The following is an 18,788-nucleotide window of genomic DNA, read 5'->3' as shown; positions in this document are numbered from 1 at the left end:
AATTTCATCTCATTCAACCATTATTATAGTCGTCCCACTAGGTGGCGCTCTAACCATTGCTGACAAATGGCATAACAAACATTTCCGAGCTCGAGTCTCATCACGCCTGCGAACTTTGGGAGAGATTGGACATTGTGTTTTTGAGCGACAACAGGTTACTGCTTTTGGCGAGTGAGTGAAACTCCACGTGCCGCCATGACCACCCGTTTCCCTGAACGTAAAAAGCTTCGCAATTTAACATCACAAAGGTCTTTAGATTCCACACACAGGAGATCGCGTAAATCTAATGAAATCCCTTGGAGGAGTTCGTCAAAGTATGAGGCCTGAAAAGAGGGAAAATGTCGCCAAATTTACACATTAATTTTAAAATGGCTGACTTCCTGTTGGATTTGGGATATTGCTCCAAGAGACTTTTTTGTACATCTTGATATCTCCAATAAGCTTGCCAGGTTTCAAACTCATACATAAAACACAGAGCAGGGGCTGTTGTTTTGAAATTTTGTAGGGGGCGCTGTGGAGCCATTTTGCGCTGTTCAAGGAAAATGAACATATAAAAAGAAATCCTCATCACATTAGAGGTGTGCGCCAAATTTCAAGACTTTTAAACTTTTCAAGTCCCTCAAAAGCCACTTCATCTTTCATGGTGAACTGCGCTGCCACCAGGGTGCGCCGTTCAGTTTAAAGTCACAATTTTCTCACTGAAGCATCAAGAGGGACTGATGGTGATATTCACCGCTTTTGAGGTGGCCACGATGAACCTGTGAAAATCAGTACAACAAAATGAAAGACATGACATTTCCTGGTGCCACTAGGTGGCGCTCTACGTATTCCTGACAATGGGCATATCAATCTGTTCAGGGCGGGTCTGACATCATCCCTGTAAAATCTGGTACTGATCAGATTGGATTTCATTGAGTTACACTAATTTGTTTCTTCATGGCGAGACCTCAATGTTCGCCATGCTGCTGGGGTCACACCCTTCCGCGAAAACTCACAGTTTTCTCTGTAACCCAAGACCAACTCCTTAAGGCTTTCCTGGAGAAATTTGAGGCTGCAGATGTCACCCATTACAATACTGTACCCCAAAGTGTAAAACATGACATTTCCTGTTCCCACTAGGTGGCGCTGTCCCTGGTGTCAAATATGGCAGTTGAAATATGTTCAGGGTTGGAGCCTTATCATATGTGTCCACTTTGGTCAAGGTCGGACAATGTATGACAGAACGAGAGGCAATAAGATTTTCATGGCGAGTCATCGAAATTCGCCGTGGCGCCACGGCCTCACAGTAACCCGAAAACTCAAAAGCTCCGCAATTTAACATGGCCCAGGTGTGTAGTTGACACTGACAAAAATGAAGCTTATACGACCAAATCCCAAGGAGGAGTTCGAAAAAGTTCGAGGCATGGAAATGGCAAAATTAGAGCCAAAATGTCAACTTCACTTCCAAATGGCGGACTTCCTGTTGGGTTTAGGACATGGCCATAATAGACTTTTATGTGCGTCTCCGAACGCTAGATATGTGTTCGAGTTTTATACATGTAGGTCATACCCATCTCGGGGCTCGCGTTTCTCATTTTTCTAGGTGGCGCTACTGAGCCAATTTTCCCTGGACATGTCTCACGGACATTAAAATACGTAAATTTTCACCAGACCTGACGCGTCTGCAAAATTTCATGAGTTTTCGAGCATGTTTAGCCCTCAAAAGGCCGATTCATTTGCCGAAATAATAATAATAATAATAATAATAATAATAATAATAATAATAATAATAATAATAATAATAAGAAACAGAGCAGATACAATAGGGCCTTCGCACTTTTGTGCTCGGGCCCTAATTAAAGCTGCAAGCAGCGATATGAGGGCCCTCGCACCCCGGCGCGCGTCGAGCCAAGCCCAACACCTAAAACCAGCGCTCCGATCTGATGTCACATTGATGGAATTCATGCATTTAACCACCAGCTAAAATTTCATCTCATTCAACCATTATTATAGTCGTCCCACTAGGTGGCGCTCTAACCATTACTGACAAATGGCATAACAAACATTTCCGAGCTCGAGTCTCATCACGCCTGCGACCTTTGGGAGAGATTGGACATTGTGTTTTTGAGCGACAGCAGGTTACTGCTTTTGGCGAGGGATTGAAACTCCACGTGCCGCCATGACCACCCCGCTTCCCTGAACGTAAAAGCTTCGCAATTTAACATCACAAAGGTCTTTAGATTCCACACACAGGAGATCGCGTAAATCTAATGAAATCCCTTGGAGGAGTTCGTCAAAGTATGAGGCCTGAAAGAGGGGAAAATGTCGCCAAATTTACACATTGATTTTAAAATGGCTGACTTCCTGTTGGATTTGGGATATTGCTCCAAGAGACTTTTTGTACATCTTGATATCTCCAATAAGCTTGCCAGGTTTCAAACTCATACATAAAACACAGAGCAGGGGCTGTTGTTTTGAAATTTTGTAGGGGCGCTGTGGAGCCATTTTTTGCGCTGTTCAAGGAAAATGAACATATAAAAGAAATCCCTCATCACATTAGAGGTGTGCGCCAAATTTCAAGACTTTTAAACTTTTCAAGCCCCTCAAAAGCCACTTCATCTTTCATGGTGAACTGCGCTGCCACCAGGGTGCGCCGTTCAGTTTATAGTCAATTTTCTCACTGAAGCATCAAGAGGGACTGATGGTGATATTCACCGCTTTTGAGGTGGCCACGATGAACCTGTGAAAATCAGTACAACAAAATGAAAGACATGACATTTCCTGGTGCCACTAGGTGGCGCTCTACGTATTCCTGACAATGGGCATATCAATCTGTTCAGGGCGGGTCTGACATCATCCCTGTAAAATCTGGTACTGATCACATTGGATTTCATTGAGTTACACTAATTTGTTTCTTCATGGCGAGACCTCAATGTTCGCCATGCTGCTGGGGTCACACCCTTCAGCGAAAACTCACAGTTTTCTCTGTAACCCAAGACCAACTCCTTAAGGCTTTCCTGGAGAAATTTGAGGCTGCAGATGTCACCCATTACAATACTGTACCCCAAAGTGTAAAACATGACATTTCCTGTTCCCACTAGGTGGCGCTGTCCCTGGTGTCAAATATGGCAGTTGAAATATGTTCAGGGGTGGAGCCTTATCATATGTGTCCACTTTGGTCAAGGTCGGACAATGTATGACAGAACGAGAGGCAATAAGATTTTCATGGCGAGTCATTGAAATTCGCCGTGGCGCCACGGCCTCACAGTAACCCGAAAACTCAAAAGCTCCGCAATTTAACATGGCCCAGGTGTGTAGTTGACACTGACCAAATATGAAGCTTGTACGATGAAATTCCAATGAGGAGTTCGCAAAAGTTCGAGGCATGGAAATGGCAAAATTAGAGCCAAAATGTCACCTTCACTTCCAAATGGCGGACTTCCTGTTGGGTTTAGGACATGGCCATAATAGACTTTTATGTGCGTCTCCGAATGTTAGATATGTGTTCCGAGTTTTATACATGTAGGTCATACCCATCTCGGGGCTCGCGTTTCTCATTTTTCTAGGTGGCGCTACTGAGCCAATTTTCCCTGGACATGTCTACGGACATTAAAATACGTAAATTTTCACCAGACCTGACGCGTCTGCAAAATTTCATGAGTTTTCGAGCATGTTTAGGCCCTCAAAAGGCCGATTCATTTGCCGAAATAATAATAATAATAATAATAATAATAATAATAATAATAAGAAACAGAGCAGATACAATAGGGCCTTCGCACTTTTGTGCTCGGGCCCTAATAATAATAATAATAATGATAATAATAATAAACAGAGCAGATACAATAGGGCCTTCGCACTCGAAGTGCTCGGGCCCTAAAGATATACAGATACAATATTAATAACAAAGCACAACTACCTCCGGAGAGCAATGGCTCTATTAAAACTTTGATGTTTGTGATATCTTTATTACAAGTATGAGTATAGATTATTTATGCTGATATCAGCATTGGTAAACAGGTTTGACAGAAGTAACAAGGGTTTTTTATTATTATTATTATTACTATTTTGTTTCACCAACACCACAGCAAAACCTGTCAGTAATTCTCTCTCTCTATGTTAAAAATGATCAGAAATATAGTATATCCGTAGCTTTTTGTGTGGTATCCACAGATTCCAGTAAGATGCGGTGTCGTTCTATTAAAACCACAGCGTGTTGCACCCAGGCACATCGTTAGCCCTGGGCTTTGAATAGCCCATATCTCACAAAAGAATTGTTTATCAAAGGGCAGGTGTAGTTTTACTAGGAAGTAATTTGTGTACTGTGTACTGTATGTTTTTCATAAGTAAAAATTGAACCCTTCTCTTGAGTGTATTTTGTGCACTTTTCCCTGGTTATATTTGCTGTGCTGTTCAAAGATATTTACGTTTGTGTATTCAGAGCATGCCATAAAGACGTTGATAGAGGTTAATGTGTTTTGTCTGTTCACTAATGAATTGTAGTGGGCATTTGAAGATACTACACAGAATACCTGAAAATAATGATGTCTTAAGGTGCCATCTTGTGGTCAGTTTGACATGTAGTTGGGTTTTTGATGTGGGAGAAACAGGGACTTGATCAATAATTATTGGGTAGATATTTGTCTGTGTAATGCTTCAAATATTTTGTCATGTCTTTGGATTCTCAGATTCTACCAGTTTAGTTGATCAAGTGTTGCACTGAGGACAGAAATCAAGTTTCTAGTAATATTTTTTGAGTCACATAAAAATGAAAAGCGATTATGGAAATAAAAGATGGATCACCATTGATGTTGACTAATGTGAATGTTGTGGATGATCTATAGATACACTGATATTACTAAACCTCCCCTCTGACTTACCTTTACTGATTGAGTGAGATGGGCCGTACAAGCAGTGAACAGTGCAAAAACTCTCTGTATAATTGTGCGCAATACAGAAAACACGTGTATTGAATGAGAAACCACTGTGTTCATGGTGCATCTGTTGGGAATCATGTAGCAACAGATGTACTACAATACATTCCTCTGAAATGGTAAGGTATAAGGACTGGACTGAAAATGAGTAAAAAAAAGCAGACAATGTGTCAAGACTTTCAGAAAGCATGGAGAGCAATTGCATCAGATCACTTTTAAAAATTACAAATAAGTCTGAACACGTTCCAAAACCTCAGAATTTCAATTTTCTGGCATTTGTTCACATAGTTACATTATCCACTTAAACAAAATGTAGCAATGTAGAATATCTCACCCAGTAGTGTATGTATACACTACATAATTTAATGCATTCCTAAATGTTGACAGTTCACCAACATAAGCATGTAAAAAACGTTAATACGTGCACAGAAGGGGACTTTTTATTTATTTTTTCATCTGAACTTAAGCTACCTTATCAGCAATGGTGTCTCCATATATTAAGAAATGTTGCAGCAAAACCATGCAGCAGGGTTATGTATGTGTGCATGCTCTAGTTGTTGTCTCACTGAAAGTTCTTCTTCTTTGTACTGCATTGTGGTTCTTATCAGTGAACATCATACAGTATAAGGAACTAATAGGAAGGCATCTTTTAAGTGTTGCATTTGCATAATGCATAAATTGAAAAGTAGAACCAAACTTGACATTGGTTTATGTGTTTTGTCTACTCATTCACTGCCATGGCTGTTCATTTCACCGTTCTTCTCCTCTTCAGTGTACTCAGAGGTCAGTAGTTTAAATATCTCATGTTTCAAAGGTTAATGTCACCAAATTGTAGAATTAAAAACTATTAAACATATACAATCTTGTAGATGAAAACACTCTGTGTGTACATGTAAAATAGACACGTCATGTAAAAGAAAAATGTTACAAGAAAACATAACCATTAAAATACTTTGTTCTTCTTGTAGGACTTCACAGCATAACTACAGTCAGTAAAGTATCAGTGAAAACTGGAAAATCTATCTCCATCCCATGTCTCTATGACTCACAATATGTTAATAATGTGAAGTACTTGTGTGAAGGATATTATTGGACGTACTGCAGCGATGCAGTAAAAACAAACAAACCAGACCCTTCAGGAAAATATTTAATCTCTGATGACAAAAGAAAGAAAATTTTTACTGTGACTATAAACCAGCTGACCAATGAAAACGCTGATTACTGGTGTGCAGTGGGGATTGATGGACGGGTGGATGATGGAGTGCATTTTCAACTGTCAGTTACCAGTGGTGAGTCTCCATTTTTCTACACATTTCAAATAGTAAAGTTTAGTTTTTTTCAGACTGAATATTCTCTTATTTGTCATGTTAGAGAATAGACGTGTAGACTGAATTTCCAAGAAATTTTCCATTCATTACTTTTATCAAGTTATTCATTTATTTTCCTTGAAGATACCCCCAGTCTCTATGTCGATCATCAGAAGATTACAGGATATATTGGCGAAAGCATAACCATCAGATGTCACCACAGTAACTCTGGAGAAATGAAGTGGTGCAGGCTGGGCAGGAACTGTGTGACAGGATCATTTGGATCCATAGATGGAACAACAGTGACCGCTCACATGAGGGACCCAAATGTTTTCACAGTGACCATGAGTGGACTAAAATTAGAGAACAGTGGCTGGTATTGGTGTGCTAAAGGGGACATTCAGATACCAGTATATTTAACTGTTACTGAAAAACCAATTACTAGTAAGTACTGTAAATTATCAACTAAACTCTACAACTATATGAATTGAATTCATTTATAAATGTTATAAATGTTAGTACTCTAAGAGATATTAGGATGATAATTGTTACAGTAATGTAGTGATGACTGTTCTTCTTTGATCTACAGCCACTACCCCTACTACTACTACTACTACTACTACTACCACCACTACTACTACTACTGTTACTACTACTACTTCGACTACTTCGACTACTACTGTTGCTGAAAATGGAACATTTACCACAAAAGAACAACAGAGCAAATCTACAGTAGCAGAAAATAAACACAGGTCAGATATCTTTTGTATTTGTATGCTGGATTTAGTGGTACAACTGTTCATAAAAAAGACTGTGTAGTTATTTAATTTTTTTTACAAACACTGTTTATTACTCATTAAAGTAAACTAAATTATGTGTTCTCAAACTGCATGTTGCAGAGCTTCATTTGACCTAAAGATCCTCATCGCTCCTCTTGGTGTGCTGATCTTGTTAATTTTGATGTTCTTCTGGTTTATTTTAAAACAGAGTAAGTCTTATGGAACTCTGATTTAAATCTATGCCAAATTCACATTTGAATTATTGTGTATTGTTACAGAGTCAGTAACAGCTGTTTTGTTTTACTAGAGCAGAGCAAAGCAGAATCATTGGCCACAGCAATGGTAAGTTATGCTGAATTATTACCCTCTGGACATCCTACATGATACTAAATGAACGGTGAAGGTGAAACACAGGGTAAAATATTATAATGAAGAAGTACAGTCTTCAAATAAGTGGCCGAACATGGAAAACATACCATACCATAAAAAACAAACATACCTTATAAACATGAAAAATTATCATATTGACACTATTATTTTTTTCTTTTTTGAACTTGATTTGAACTAATTAGTTCAGAGTAACACAGTGCTCACTGATAGATTGTTGGATGTCCTATTTATGTGTTCAAAAGATTAACTGGTACTAAAAGGGTTTCCTCTTTAAACAATGGTTCATTTATATTATACATTTAACATTTAACCATTTAATTAAAGTAGTAATACTATTTTTCATATACAGTGCCTTTGAAAGAGTATTTGCCCTCTTGTCTGTGTAGGTTCTCAGTCATCCTGGTCATGGTGTTTCACTAACATTTAGCTTGTTAGCTAAACTACATAGTGTATTAGAGGTGGGGCGATCAATCCAGATATCAATAGTACAAATACCAACACTAGCATTGGTATCGGATCAATAATATGGTGGTAGGATCAATATTTTATATTGTATAAGTTTAGCTTATATAAGTTTAGCATGTAGCCCTGTGAATTCTGTTAAATAGATTATTTTTTAGGAAATAAACAATATATAACTCAAACATTCACTATAAAAAAATTCTGAAACCTTTTGTTTTGACTATTATGTCTGTTTTATTTATATCCTATAGCACATTCAAACAACAGAAGTTGTTTAGAAACAGGCATATTTACATTCCAGGTCTAAAAAAAACCCAGTTTCAAAATACATGAAAAGCTGAAAGGTGTGTTTTGTTGTGTTAACTAATTATTGTGGAAATTAAAAATCACAGTGATTTAGAGGTATTTCAAATCACAATTTGCAAATTCATGATGATTGATCCTATAAATCATTACTCACTGCTCTTTGATACATAAGCTGCCTTTATAAGTTTAAAGTCTCAGGATCTTTCAAGGATGCCAATGTTCTTATTTTGGACAGAGAAGACAGATGGTTTGAAAGCAGAGTGAAAAAGGCCATCTGTGTCCACTATGAATGATCATCTCTGATCAGAGGGCGTGGCTTACCACACCAACTGTCTGCCATCTACAAGGCAGTTTTGAAATCCCTTCCCTGGCGTCTTAAACCCCACTCACATCATGCGTCAAGTGAGCTCAATGGGTCTGATAATAGGATGGGGGCAAGGTCTCACAATCATTTCATCCAAAACTGATTGGCTCTCTGTTTAGAAAGTCCAGTCTCTTATCGTGGCTCAAGAGTTGGGAGTTCGCCTTGTAATCAGAAGGTTGCCGGTTCGAGCCCTGGCTCGGACAGTCTCGGTCGTTGTGTCCTTGGGCAAGACACTTCACCCGTTGCCTACTGGTGGTGGTCAGAGGGCCCGGTGGCGCCAGTGTCCGGCAGCCTCGCCTCTGTCAGTGCGCCCCAGGGTGGCTGTGGCTACAACGTAGCTTGCCATCACCAGTGTGTGAATGAATTGGTGAATGACTGGATATGTAAAGCGCTTTGGGGTCCTTAGGGACTAGTAAAGCGCTATATAAATACAGGCCATTTACCATTTACCATCCTATGAGTACTTGCCAGTAGGCAGTGCCGTGCTAGGATGGAATCAACGGATGAGGAGACTCGCCCAGTTCTAACTTCCTCTAGCCTGCGGATGTCTACCCTCCCTTCTCCAATGAAAAACAGGCAGCCCTGAGTAGCCTTGCAAGCCCCAAGGGTCTGTTACTTTAAAAAGGCTGGCGTAACCTCTAAAAGTTATTTATACTAATGTTAATTAATACTCAGGTTTTTACCTTTACTGTTTCCCGAAGAGAATCTGCAAATTTTAGACTTTTTGGATGCAGGATGTTTTATTAAAGCAATTTAGCAGGAGCAAAGTAAAGCAGAATCAAATAATAATCAAATCACCTGCTAATGCTGAAAATTGCAATCTGAGAATGCACTTATCCTGCATCCCGGTTCTATAATAGTCCAACAGGAAGCCAAATCTTCTCAGAGTCACTCTGAGATCCAATCTTCTGAGGTGCTCATCTCACAGAAGACAAAGGGAAGACAACGTATTTCTCCTCCACAAAACTTTCATCCAACCCGACATTCAATCACAGATGTTGCCATTTAATCACCCAATGTCCAGTCACACTTTATTATCCTCTTACAATAAAATTTAAATGTTAAAATCTCTTCATTACATTTTCTTCTTTTCAGTGTTGTACTTTAACATGATCTATCATTAACTCAACTAATACTTGTTTTTCTCTTAAAAACTCTTTTTGCTAATCACAACACACAGCCTCCAAGGCCATCTCTACACAGACTGTCAGTGCAAGGTCTACTAATCGGAAAATTATATTTTCTTATCCACAATTCAGCAGCTAGGCAAGATTAACTATCAGCAAAATAAATTATGATCACATATAAATTATGATCCTGTGTTTAGTATTTACAACATACTCTTCACATTCCTGCCACACACAAATAAAAATCTACAAAGTTCAAAGCTAGATCATGTCTACACACACAAACTCTACCTGCTGCTAATGGAGAGATGCCAAACTGTGTTTCATTGTTCTTGTAACAGTGACGATAAAGATCTATTCCATTCTATTCTACATTAGAACAGACATTTCCATTATTCAAACCACATTGCACAATTATCATATTAATTAAACTTCTATTTTAATTATATCTTTGATTAAGAATTAAAGCATATATCTGTATATGCTTTTGATGTTAGCAAAAGCATATACAGATAAACTCTGTCATAGCACTTTGCATCACTGTAAGCATAACAAGCTGGATGTTAAGACCTTTTACCCTCTCTCAGATGTAATGAATCTCTTTCACTCCCACCTTTCTCAACACTTCTGATAATTCAGACCCTTTCTTATTCATTCAGATACTTGTATCTTGTCAACTCACACCCTACATTTTGAAAATGATGCTAAAGGGCTCTCAGTGATTGTGAATGCCACACAAAGGGGTCCTGATCAAGGGTCTATATGAGTAAGATTTGGGAATAACACCACAGTGATGTTGTTCAGCCATTCTGTAAATTACATGTTGCTTATTCTACACAGGTGGAAGAGGAAGTAACATATTCCATTGGTGTGTACATGCAAAAAAAACCACCAGAGGTATCGCTAACATATTCCAATATACCATATATATTTTCATTTTTATTAAATCAGTCACAACTGCAAAGGTTTCAAACTTCTTGTTTTGTTCCCTTTTTCCAGGCATCATTTGCTGAAAGTGATGCTGAGAGCATGTACAGTTCTGTGTTTTACCTTAAAGAAACAAAGGGTAAATATTAAAAGACCTCAAACCAAATATACTCTGCTTCTTACTTCTTATGTTTCCTTCATTTCAAATCATTTTACTAATGTCACATTTCCCTTTTAATTTGCTTACCTTTCTTGTTTGTCATATTTCTTTCTGTTCTCCAACAGAGTAAATGAAAAGACACAGACATTATATATAGCACAGTGAAACATTATAAAATTATATATATGTATATATTTTGCTTTCTTATCTGTATACATATTACTAGAGTCTGTTAGATTACATATTTTGACTGCTGTTATTATCTTGTTGTGTATTAACTTGTATGTTCTTCTCTTTAACTATTGTTTAATGAATTTCCTGCATGGCTGCATAAAAGCTTGTTGCACAGTTTTTGATTACAGCTTGTTGTCATTTTAAAGATGACTGGCATGTTCAGTGGCTTTAGTGTAATAAATGAACATCATAAACACCAACATTGTCGAGAGAGGTGGGACGGAGACAGATGTCCCCCTGGATTACCTGTCATCACATCTGTGAGAGGGTAAAAGGCCTTAACATCCAGCCTTTTGTGAGTTTTCGAGTATGTGCATTTGGTAATAGTAAATCATCTTTTTTCTTAATCATAAATATAATTAAGTTATGTTTAATTAATATGGTGAATGAGAAATGTGGTTTGACTAATGAAAATTATGTTAATGTCTAGATTTTGTGTGCATAGACATGATCCAGCTTCGACCGTAGCAGAGAAATGTGTCACCAATCCAATATTATACATGATTCCTAATAAGAGAAATGGTATTAAGTACTTGTTGACTAAAGAAACATTATTCATATGTGATTTTGCTGACAGTTAATTATGCTTAATTGCTTCATACTGATCAGAATATCATCAGGTATAAGTTTTTCACATATATTGAATAAGACGATATCATTTAAAATGATGATATTCCTCTGTATTTGAATTAACAAGAGATTATGTGAAAATGGATGTTCATGTGAGAATGAGCTAATGTGAAGTATACAGTGTTCATCTGTGACTGATTGTTCATATGGAACAGAATTTTCTGTTAAGAATGACATAGAAGAGAACAAAATGTAATTAAGTGGTTTTATTGTTTTAAATGATGTATGTGAAAAAGTCACTTTGTGAAACACTAAAGGGAAAAACCTGAGTATTAATCCATTTTAGTGTGAATCAGACTACTTGTTTTTTTTATTAAGAAGAATTATGTTAAAAGAATTACAAAAATCTGAAAAGTCATTACCTACATTTTAAAATATTTAGTTAACAATCACTCAAAACAAATGTGACTTATTAAAAATAATACATCTGAGAAACATTTTATAGATACGTGTTATTATCCATCTATCTTATGTATGAAATATTTTTGAGTTGTGTTATTATTTTTTGAAGCCTACAGTGGCTGTTTTACTGTAAGTCTGCTGTATATTTTGATGATACCTCGCCTGTATGATCCACTATAAACGCTTGAATTATTTGATAACCATATTTGTTCAAGGATTCAAGGATTCAAGGAAGCTTTATTGTCATTGGCATCACATGTTTACATGAGGTGGAACGAAACTACATACACACGGTCCGTGAGTGAAAAAACACAGAATAATTCAATTCAATTCAATTCAATTTTATTTATATAGCGCCAAATCACAACAAAAGTCGCCTCAAGGCGCTTTATATTGTACAGTAGATAGCACAATAATAAATACAGAGAAAAACCCAACAATCATATGACCCCCTATGAGCAAGCACTTTGGCGACAGTGGGAAGGAAAAACTCCCTTTTAACAGGAAGAAACCTCCGGCAGAACCAGGCTCAGGGAGGGGCAGCTATCTGCTGCGACCGGTTGGGGTGAAAGAAGGAAAACGGGATGAAAGACATGCTGTGGAAGAGAGACAGAGATTAATAACAGATATGATTCGATGCAGAGAGGTCTATTAACACATAGTGAGTGAGAAAGGTGACTGGAAGGGAAAAACTCAATGCATCATGGGAATCCCCGGCAGCCTACGTCTATTGCAGCATAACTAAGGGAGGATTCAGGGTCACCTGGTCCATCCCTAACTATACGCTTTAGCAAAAAGGAAAGTTTTAAGCCTAATCTTGAAAGTAGAGATAGCGTCTGTCTCCCGAATCCAAACTGGAAGCTGGTTCCACAGAAGAGGGGCCTGAAAACAATGGTCAATGGTGGTCAATGGTAACTTTATTGTCCCTAACGGGAAATTGATTTGCAGTATGTCCGTACAAACAAACAAACAGACAACCAACACATCACATACACTCACCAAAATAATATAATATAAGCCTGATAAAACAAAACAAAACAAACTGAAGGCTCTGCCTCCCATTCTACTTTTAAACACTCTAGGAACAACAAGTAGGCCTGCAGTGCGAGAGCGAAGTGCTCTAATAGGGTGATACGGTACTACAAGGTCATTAAGATAAGATGGGGCCTGATTATTTAAGACCTTGTATGTGAGGAGCAGGATTTTGAATTCAATTCTGGATTTAACAGGAAGCCAATGAAGGAAAGCCAAAACAGGAGAAATATGCTCTCTCTTTCTAGTCCCTGTCAGTACTCTTGCTGCAGCATTTTGGATTAGCTGAAGGCTTTTCAGAGAGTTTTTAGGACATCCTGATAATAAAGAATTACAGTAGTCCAGCCTGGAAGTAATAAATGCATGAACTAGTTTTTCAGCATCACTCTGAGACAGGATATTTCTAATTTTAGAGATGTTGCACAAATGGAAGAAAGCAGTCTTACATATTTGTTTAATATGTGCATTGAAGGACATGTCCTGGTCAAAAATGACTCCAAGGTTCCTCACAGCATTACTGGAGGCCAAGGTAATGCCATCCAGAGTAAGAATCTGCTTAGATACCATATTTCTAAGATTTTCAGGGCCGAGTACAATAACCTCAGCTTTATCTGAATTAAGAAGCAGAAAGTTAGCGGCCATCCAGGTCTTTATGTCTTTAAGACATTCCTGCAGTTTAACTAATTGGTGTGTGTTATCTGGCTTCATGGACAGATAGAGCTGGGTGTCATCTGCATAGCAGTGAAAATGTATGCTATGTCTTCTAATGATGCTGCCTAGGGGAAGCATGTATAATGTAAATAGAATTGGTCCTAGCACTGAACCCTGTGGAACACCATAATTGACCTTAGTGTGTGAAGAGGACTCTCCATTTACATGTACAAACTGGAGTCTATTAGATAGATATGATACAAACCACTGCAGTGCAGTACCTGTAATACCTACAGCATGTTCTAATCGCTCTAATAGGATATTATGGTCAACAGTATCAAACGCTGCACTGAGGTCTAGCAGGACAAGCACAGAGATGAGTCCACTGTCAGAGGCCATAAGAAGATCATTTGTAACCTTCACTAAAGCTGTTTCTGTGCTGTGATGAGCTCTGAAACCTGACTGAAACACTTCAAATAAGCCATTCCTCTGCAGATGATCTGTTAGCTGTTTGACAACTACTCTTTCAAGGATTTTTGATATGAAAGGAAGGTTGGAGATTGGCCTATAATTAGCTAAGACAGCTGGGTCTAGAGATGGCTTTTTAAGTAAAGGTTTAACTACAGCCAGCTTGAAGGCCTGTGGTACATAGCCGATTATTAGAGATAGGTTGATCATATTTAAGATCGAAGAATTAATTAATGGCAGGACTTCTTTGAGCAGTTTTGTAGGAATGGGGTCTAAAAGACACGTTGATGGTTTGGAGGAAGTAATTATTGAAGTTAACTCAGAAAGATCAATTGGAGAAAAAGAGTCTAACTTAACATGAATGGTACTAAGAGTAGCTGTAGACAATATTACATCTGTGGGATGATTATTGGTAATTTTTCTCTAATGATAAAAATTTTATTTGTGAAGAAGTTCATGAAGTCATTACTAGTTAACGTTAAAGGGATTGTTGGCTCAGTAGAGCTCTGACTTTTTGTCAGACTGGCTACAGTGCTGAAGAAACCTGGGGTTGTTCTTATTTTCTTCAATCAGTGATGAATAGTAAGATGTTCTGGCTTTATGGAGGGCTTTCTTATAAAGCAGCAAACTATTTCTCCAGGCTAAATGATGATCCTCTAAATTTGTGACACACCATTTCCTCTCCAGCTTACGAGTTATCTGCTTTAGGCTACGTGTTTGAGAATTATACCACGGAGTCAGGTACTTCGGATTTGAGGCCTTAGTTTTCACAGGAGCTACAGTATCCAGAGTCGCATGCGTAGTGAGGAGGTAAAATTATTAACAAGATAATCGACCTCTGTTGGAGTAGCGTTCAGATAGCTTCTCTGCTCTATGTTGGTACAGGGCATTGAAGATGATAACACTGGGTGGATTATATTCTTAAACTTAGTTACAGCACTTTCAGAAAGACATCTACTTTGATAAAGTCTACTCTCCACTGCTGTGTAATCAATTATTGTAAATGTGAATGTTATCAGGAAATGATCAGACAGCAGAGGGTTTTCAGGAAACACTGTTAAATGTTCAGTTTCTATGCCATATGTTAAAACAAGATCTAGAGTGTGATTAAAGTGGTGGGTGGGTTCTTTTACATTTTGAGAGAAGCCAATTGAGTCTAATAACAGATTAAATGCGATGTTGAGGCTGTCATTTTTAGTATCTACATGGATGTTAAAATCACCCACAATAATTATTTTATCTGAGCTGAGCACTAAATCAGATAAAAAGTCTGAGAAATCAGACAGAAACTCTGTAAGGCCCAGGTGGACGATAGATGATAACAAGTAAGACTGGTTTCTGAGTTTTACAGCTGGGGTGGACGAGGTTAAGCATCAGGCTTTCAAATGAATTAAAAGTCTGTCTTGGTCTTTCGTTGATTAATAGGCTGGTGTGAAAAATTGCTGCCACACCGCCCCCTCGGCCTGTGCTTCGAGATTTCTGGTAGTTGGAATGACTCGGGGGTGTTGATTCATTTAAACTAACATACTCATCCTGCTGCAACCAGGTTTCTGTAAGGCAGAGTAAATCGATTTGTTGATCAATTATTATCTTGTTCTATTTAATCTGAACAAACCCCTAAAAAAAGCCGGTGATCACTGTCGGCTTCTCTCGGTTTTAACCATCACTATTCGTTTTAAAGCTCAGTTTTTAAAACATTACGATGTAACTACAGCCCAGCCCATGCAGCAGTATATTAATGACTTCCTTATATTGCAATTGTTCTCCTCATTGACGTTTGGTCCGTTTACACCATCCCGACATGCAATTGCATTTGTCCCTAACCTTCGAGAACCCTCACATTAACTATTATCAAGTTGAAAAAAAAGTTAGCGTTCATCCTCCAGCTTCACTGTGTTTATATTATGCTATTAACCATAGCTGTGTAGCTAGCCACCACGCAGCACATCATTATATACCAGCTAGCCCAACTTCAGATAGTAACCCTACAAATGCTACTGCTGTTTAGTTTTCTGTCTTCATTTATGTGGGAAGTGATAGCAGAGCTGTACGTTTTAATTTTTGCTGTGGTGGTTAAACTGCTCAGTTTGCTCTTCGTGGCGTTTCAGCCGATGACACGAAATGTGGTGGCCTTGCTGGATCCACTGTCCACCCGCCATGTGATGATCGTCCTCCGGGATCCCTCCAGCCAAGGGAAATACACCGCTCTCAATACACCGCTGCTGCAGCGCTACTCCCTCTCTCACATAGAGCAGGCCGTGAAACTCCTCTCTCTCTCTCTCGTGCCTGGGGGTTGTACCGCTCTCAAGCTCACGGAGAGCATGCTGTCCTTGCTAGGGACACATGACGGCGGATTCCTCTTCACTCATGTCTTCCTCCGACAGTTGCCGGTGAGAGGTGGCCTCGCCAACTCCCTGCTGGTGGCTGCAAATGATTACCACCCTCTTGCAGAAGAAGCGGATCGCATTCCCGATAGTTCCCGACTCACCGACAGCATCTCCCGCGCCCCCAACGATTCTCCCGGGAGCCTCAGATTCATCGATGGTGGCTGGGATCGCGGCACTGTGGAAAAGGGCAGCGTTTTTACCATCAGCGTGACAGCGCCGTGGCAGCTTTGCAGTTTTAAGCCCCACGGAAATGAGCCCGCCAGCGCTCTGTAGCGGCTGCGACCGCTGGGAGAAACGTTTCGCCACTCATCCAAGTGACTTCTTCAGTCTCAGCTGACTGCAGGTTTCCCCAGTCTTATAAACAGTACATTTGCATAATGACTGAAACTAGCACCACTGAAGGAACAATGGGCTGGGAGGTCAGTTCCTTGATCATTAATATACAAATTCTCATGACCATTGATCAAAAACCACTGATCAATGGCCATGAGTACCATTCACAGAGAGTTGGGGAATGGCTGCAAGCACAGCATTGTAAGATGGTGAAAGATGTACCCTTAGGCTCCCTCCTGATCCGCATGCATAGGTTTACGGTACACATCAGCTTTTAGATGTCCCCCATTACTGATGGAAGTCTCACAGATTTCCATCGGTAAATCTGACACAAGGCTAATCTGCCACTTTTCATGCCCTCCCTTATGAATTTGATGTGTTGGTCCACCGAGTTAATGGGATCCATGAAATGTGGTACGTCCTGAGATTTGATTTTCACCCAGGTGTCATCCACATACCTGACCCAATGACTTGGTGGTGTTCCAGGGTAGGATAGCAAAGCCCTCTTTTCCACGTCTTCCATGTACAAGTTCTTTCATGTAAACCTACACATACAGATCAGTATTTAAGGTTTGACTCTCATCATCCACTGGAGCATAAACTGGGTGTCATCAGGACGCTACAACACAGAGCGAACACCATCCCCACAGACACAGTGGCCAGGGAAGCAGAAGAACATCACATCAAGAAGGCCCTGAGTAAATGTGGTTATCCCAGCTGGACTTTTGTCAAAGCTGGGAAGGCACCTAAAGAAAGCTCCAGCCGATCCAAGAAAGAAGGACAAGTGAAAACCCGTAGTGATCCCGTACGTGTCAGAAGTATCGGAACAGTTGAGACGCATTTTTTCTAAACAAAATGTCTCTGTGGCTTTTAATCCCCAAAACACGCTGTGCCAGAAATTGGTCCACCCCAAGGATCGGGTCCCCCGACACAAACAGAGTAACATAGTGTATGCTGTTAAGTGCCAGGAGGATTGCCAGGATTTATACATCAGGGAGACCAAACAACCTCTGGCAAAGCGGATGGCACAACACAGAAGAGCCACCTCGTCAGGCCAGGACTCTGCAGTCTGTTTATACCTACAGGCCAGTGGACACTCTTTCAGTGGTGCTAGTTTCAGTCATTATGCAAATGTACTGTTTACATGGTTAGGGAAACCTGGACTCAGCTGAGACTGAAGAAGTCACTCGGATGAGTGACGAAACATTTCTTCCACTGAAAATGCTACGTCCACATGAACAGAATCAACTTTTGGGGATTTACTTACCTGGATGATTGAGCATGTATCAAGACGTCAGTGGTATTAGGTTCATCTAACCTGATTAATTGTTATTTGAATATTGTAGATAATTCTAGTTTTCTATTTCAAAGTGTGTTGGATTATAGTAAGATTAGTATAACTGACTATAAAAGTTTTACATATGTTATTAATATCATCGGGTTTTGAACTATATCATGTAAAGGGTTAAATATTGATTGTTCTTTATTTATATTGCTTTTGATTTGATTTGTTTTATTTAACTATTTTATTACTTTTTTATTACTGTATTCAAAGTTTTTATATTTGAGCTGCTGGATTAAAAACTGTAAAAACAACTTGGTTCTGGAAGAAGTTTTCTATTGTGCTTGAATATTTTGTGTGTGTGTGTGTGTGTGTGTGTGTGTGTGTGTGTGTGTGTGTTGTGCACATTTTTATTTGTCTCATAAAGAGTTTATATTTAAAACACTCCATAGTCTGGCACAGCATTTCACAGCTTTGAATTGGTGCATCACCTTAAAGGATGTTTTTAACTTCTCCATGAACTGACAGCTTCCTGTTCTGGTGTCTGAGTTTGTTTATGAAATGTGGAAGTGAAGATAGATGACTCACTGTTCTTTAGTGTGTGCTTGTTTAAAAGTATGCAGACAATATGACAGTG

The 18,788-nt window shown here is 39.0% G+C and overlaps 1 protein-coding gene across 1 annotated transcript; it reads left to right on the top strand.

Moving 5' to 3' along the window:
* The first annotated feature begins 5,568 nt into the window (after positions 1 to 5,568).
* Positions 5,569 to 12,174, top strand: LOC120443431. Its single transcript, XM_039622117.1, has 9 exons — positions 5,569 to 5,693; positions 5,879 to 6,199; positions 6,362 to 6,661; positions 6,807 to 6,969; positions 7,117 to 7,205; positions 7,304 to 7,338; positions 10,486 to 10,542; positions 10,645 to 10,711; positions 10,858 to 12,174. The coding sequence occupies exons 1-9, from the start codon at positions 5,621 to 5,623 to the stop codon at positions 10,860 to 10,862; spliced, it is 1,110 nt and encodes a 369-aa protein (XP_039478051.1). The 5' UTR covers positions 5,569 to 5,620; the 3' UTR covers positions 10,863 to 12,174.
* The last annotated feature ends 6,614 nt before the right edge of the window (positions 12,175 to 18,788 follow it).

This window comes from Oreochromis aureus, linkage group 13, assembly GCF_013358895.1.
Source record: "Oreochromis aureus strain Israel breed Guangdong linkage group 13, ZZ_aureus, whole genome shotgun sequence".
NCBI classification, from domain to species: Eukaryota; Metazoa; Chordata; class Actinopteri; order Cichliformes; family Cichlidae; genus Oreochromis; species Oreochromis aureus.
This window is presented reverse-complemented; position numbering and strand designations above follow the sequence as displayed.

Excerpts from the sequence above, each read along its gene's own strand:
- LOC120443431 (XM_039622117.1), top strand. The coding sequence starts at position 5,621 with ATGTGTTTTGTCTACTCATTCACTGCCATGGCTGTTCATTTCACCGTT. Across the intron at positions 7,206-7,303 it reads CTGGTTTATTTTAAAACAGA|AGCAGAGCAAAGCAGAATCA; the intron begins GTAAGTCTTATG and ends TTGTTTTACTAG. Across the intron at positions 7,339-10,485 it reads AATCATTGGCCACAGCAATG|GTGGAAGAGGAAGTAACATA; the intron begins GTAAGTTATGCT and ends TATTCTACACAG.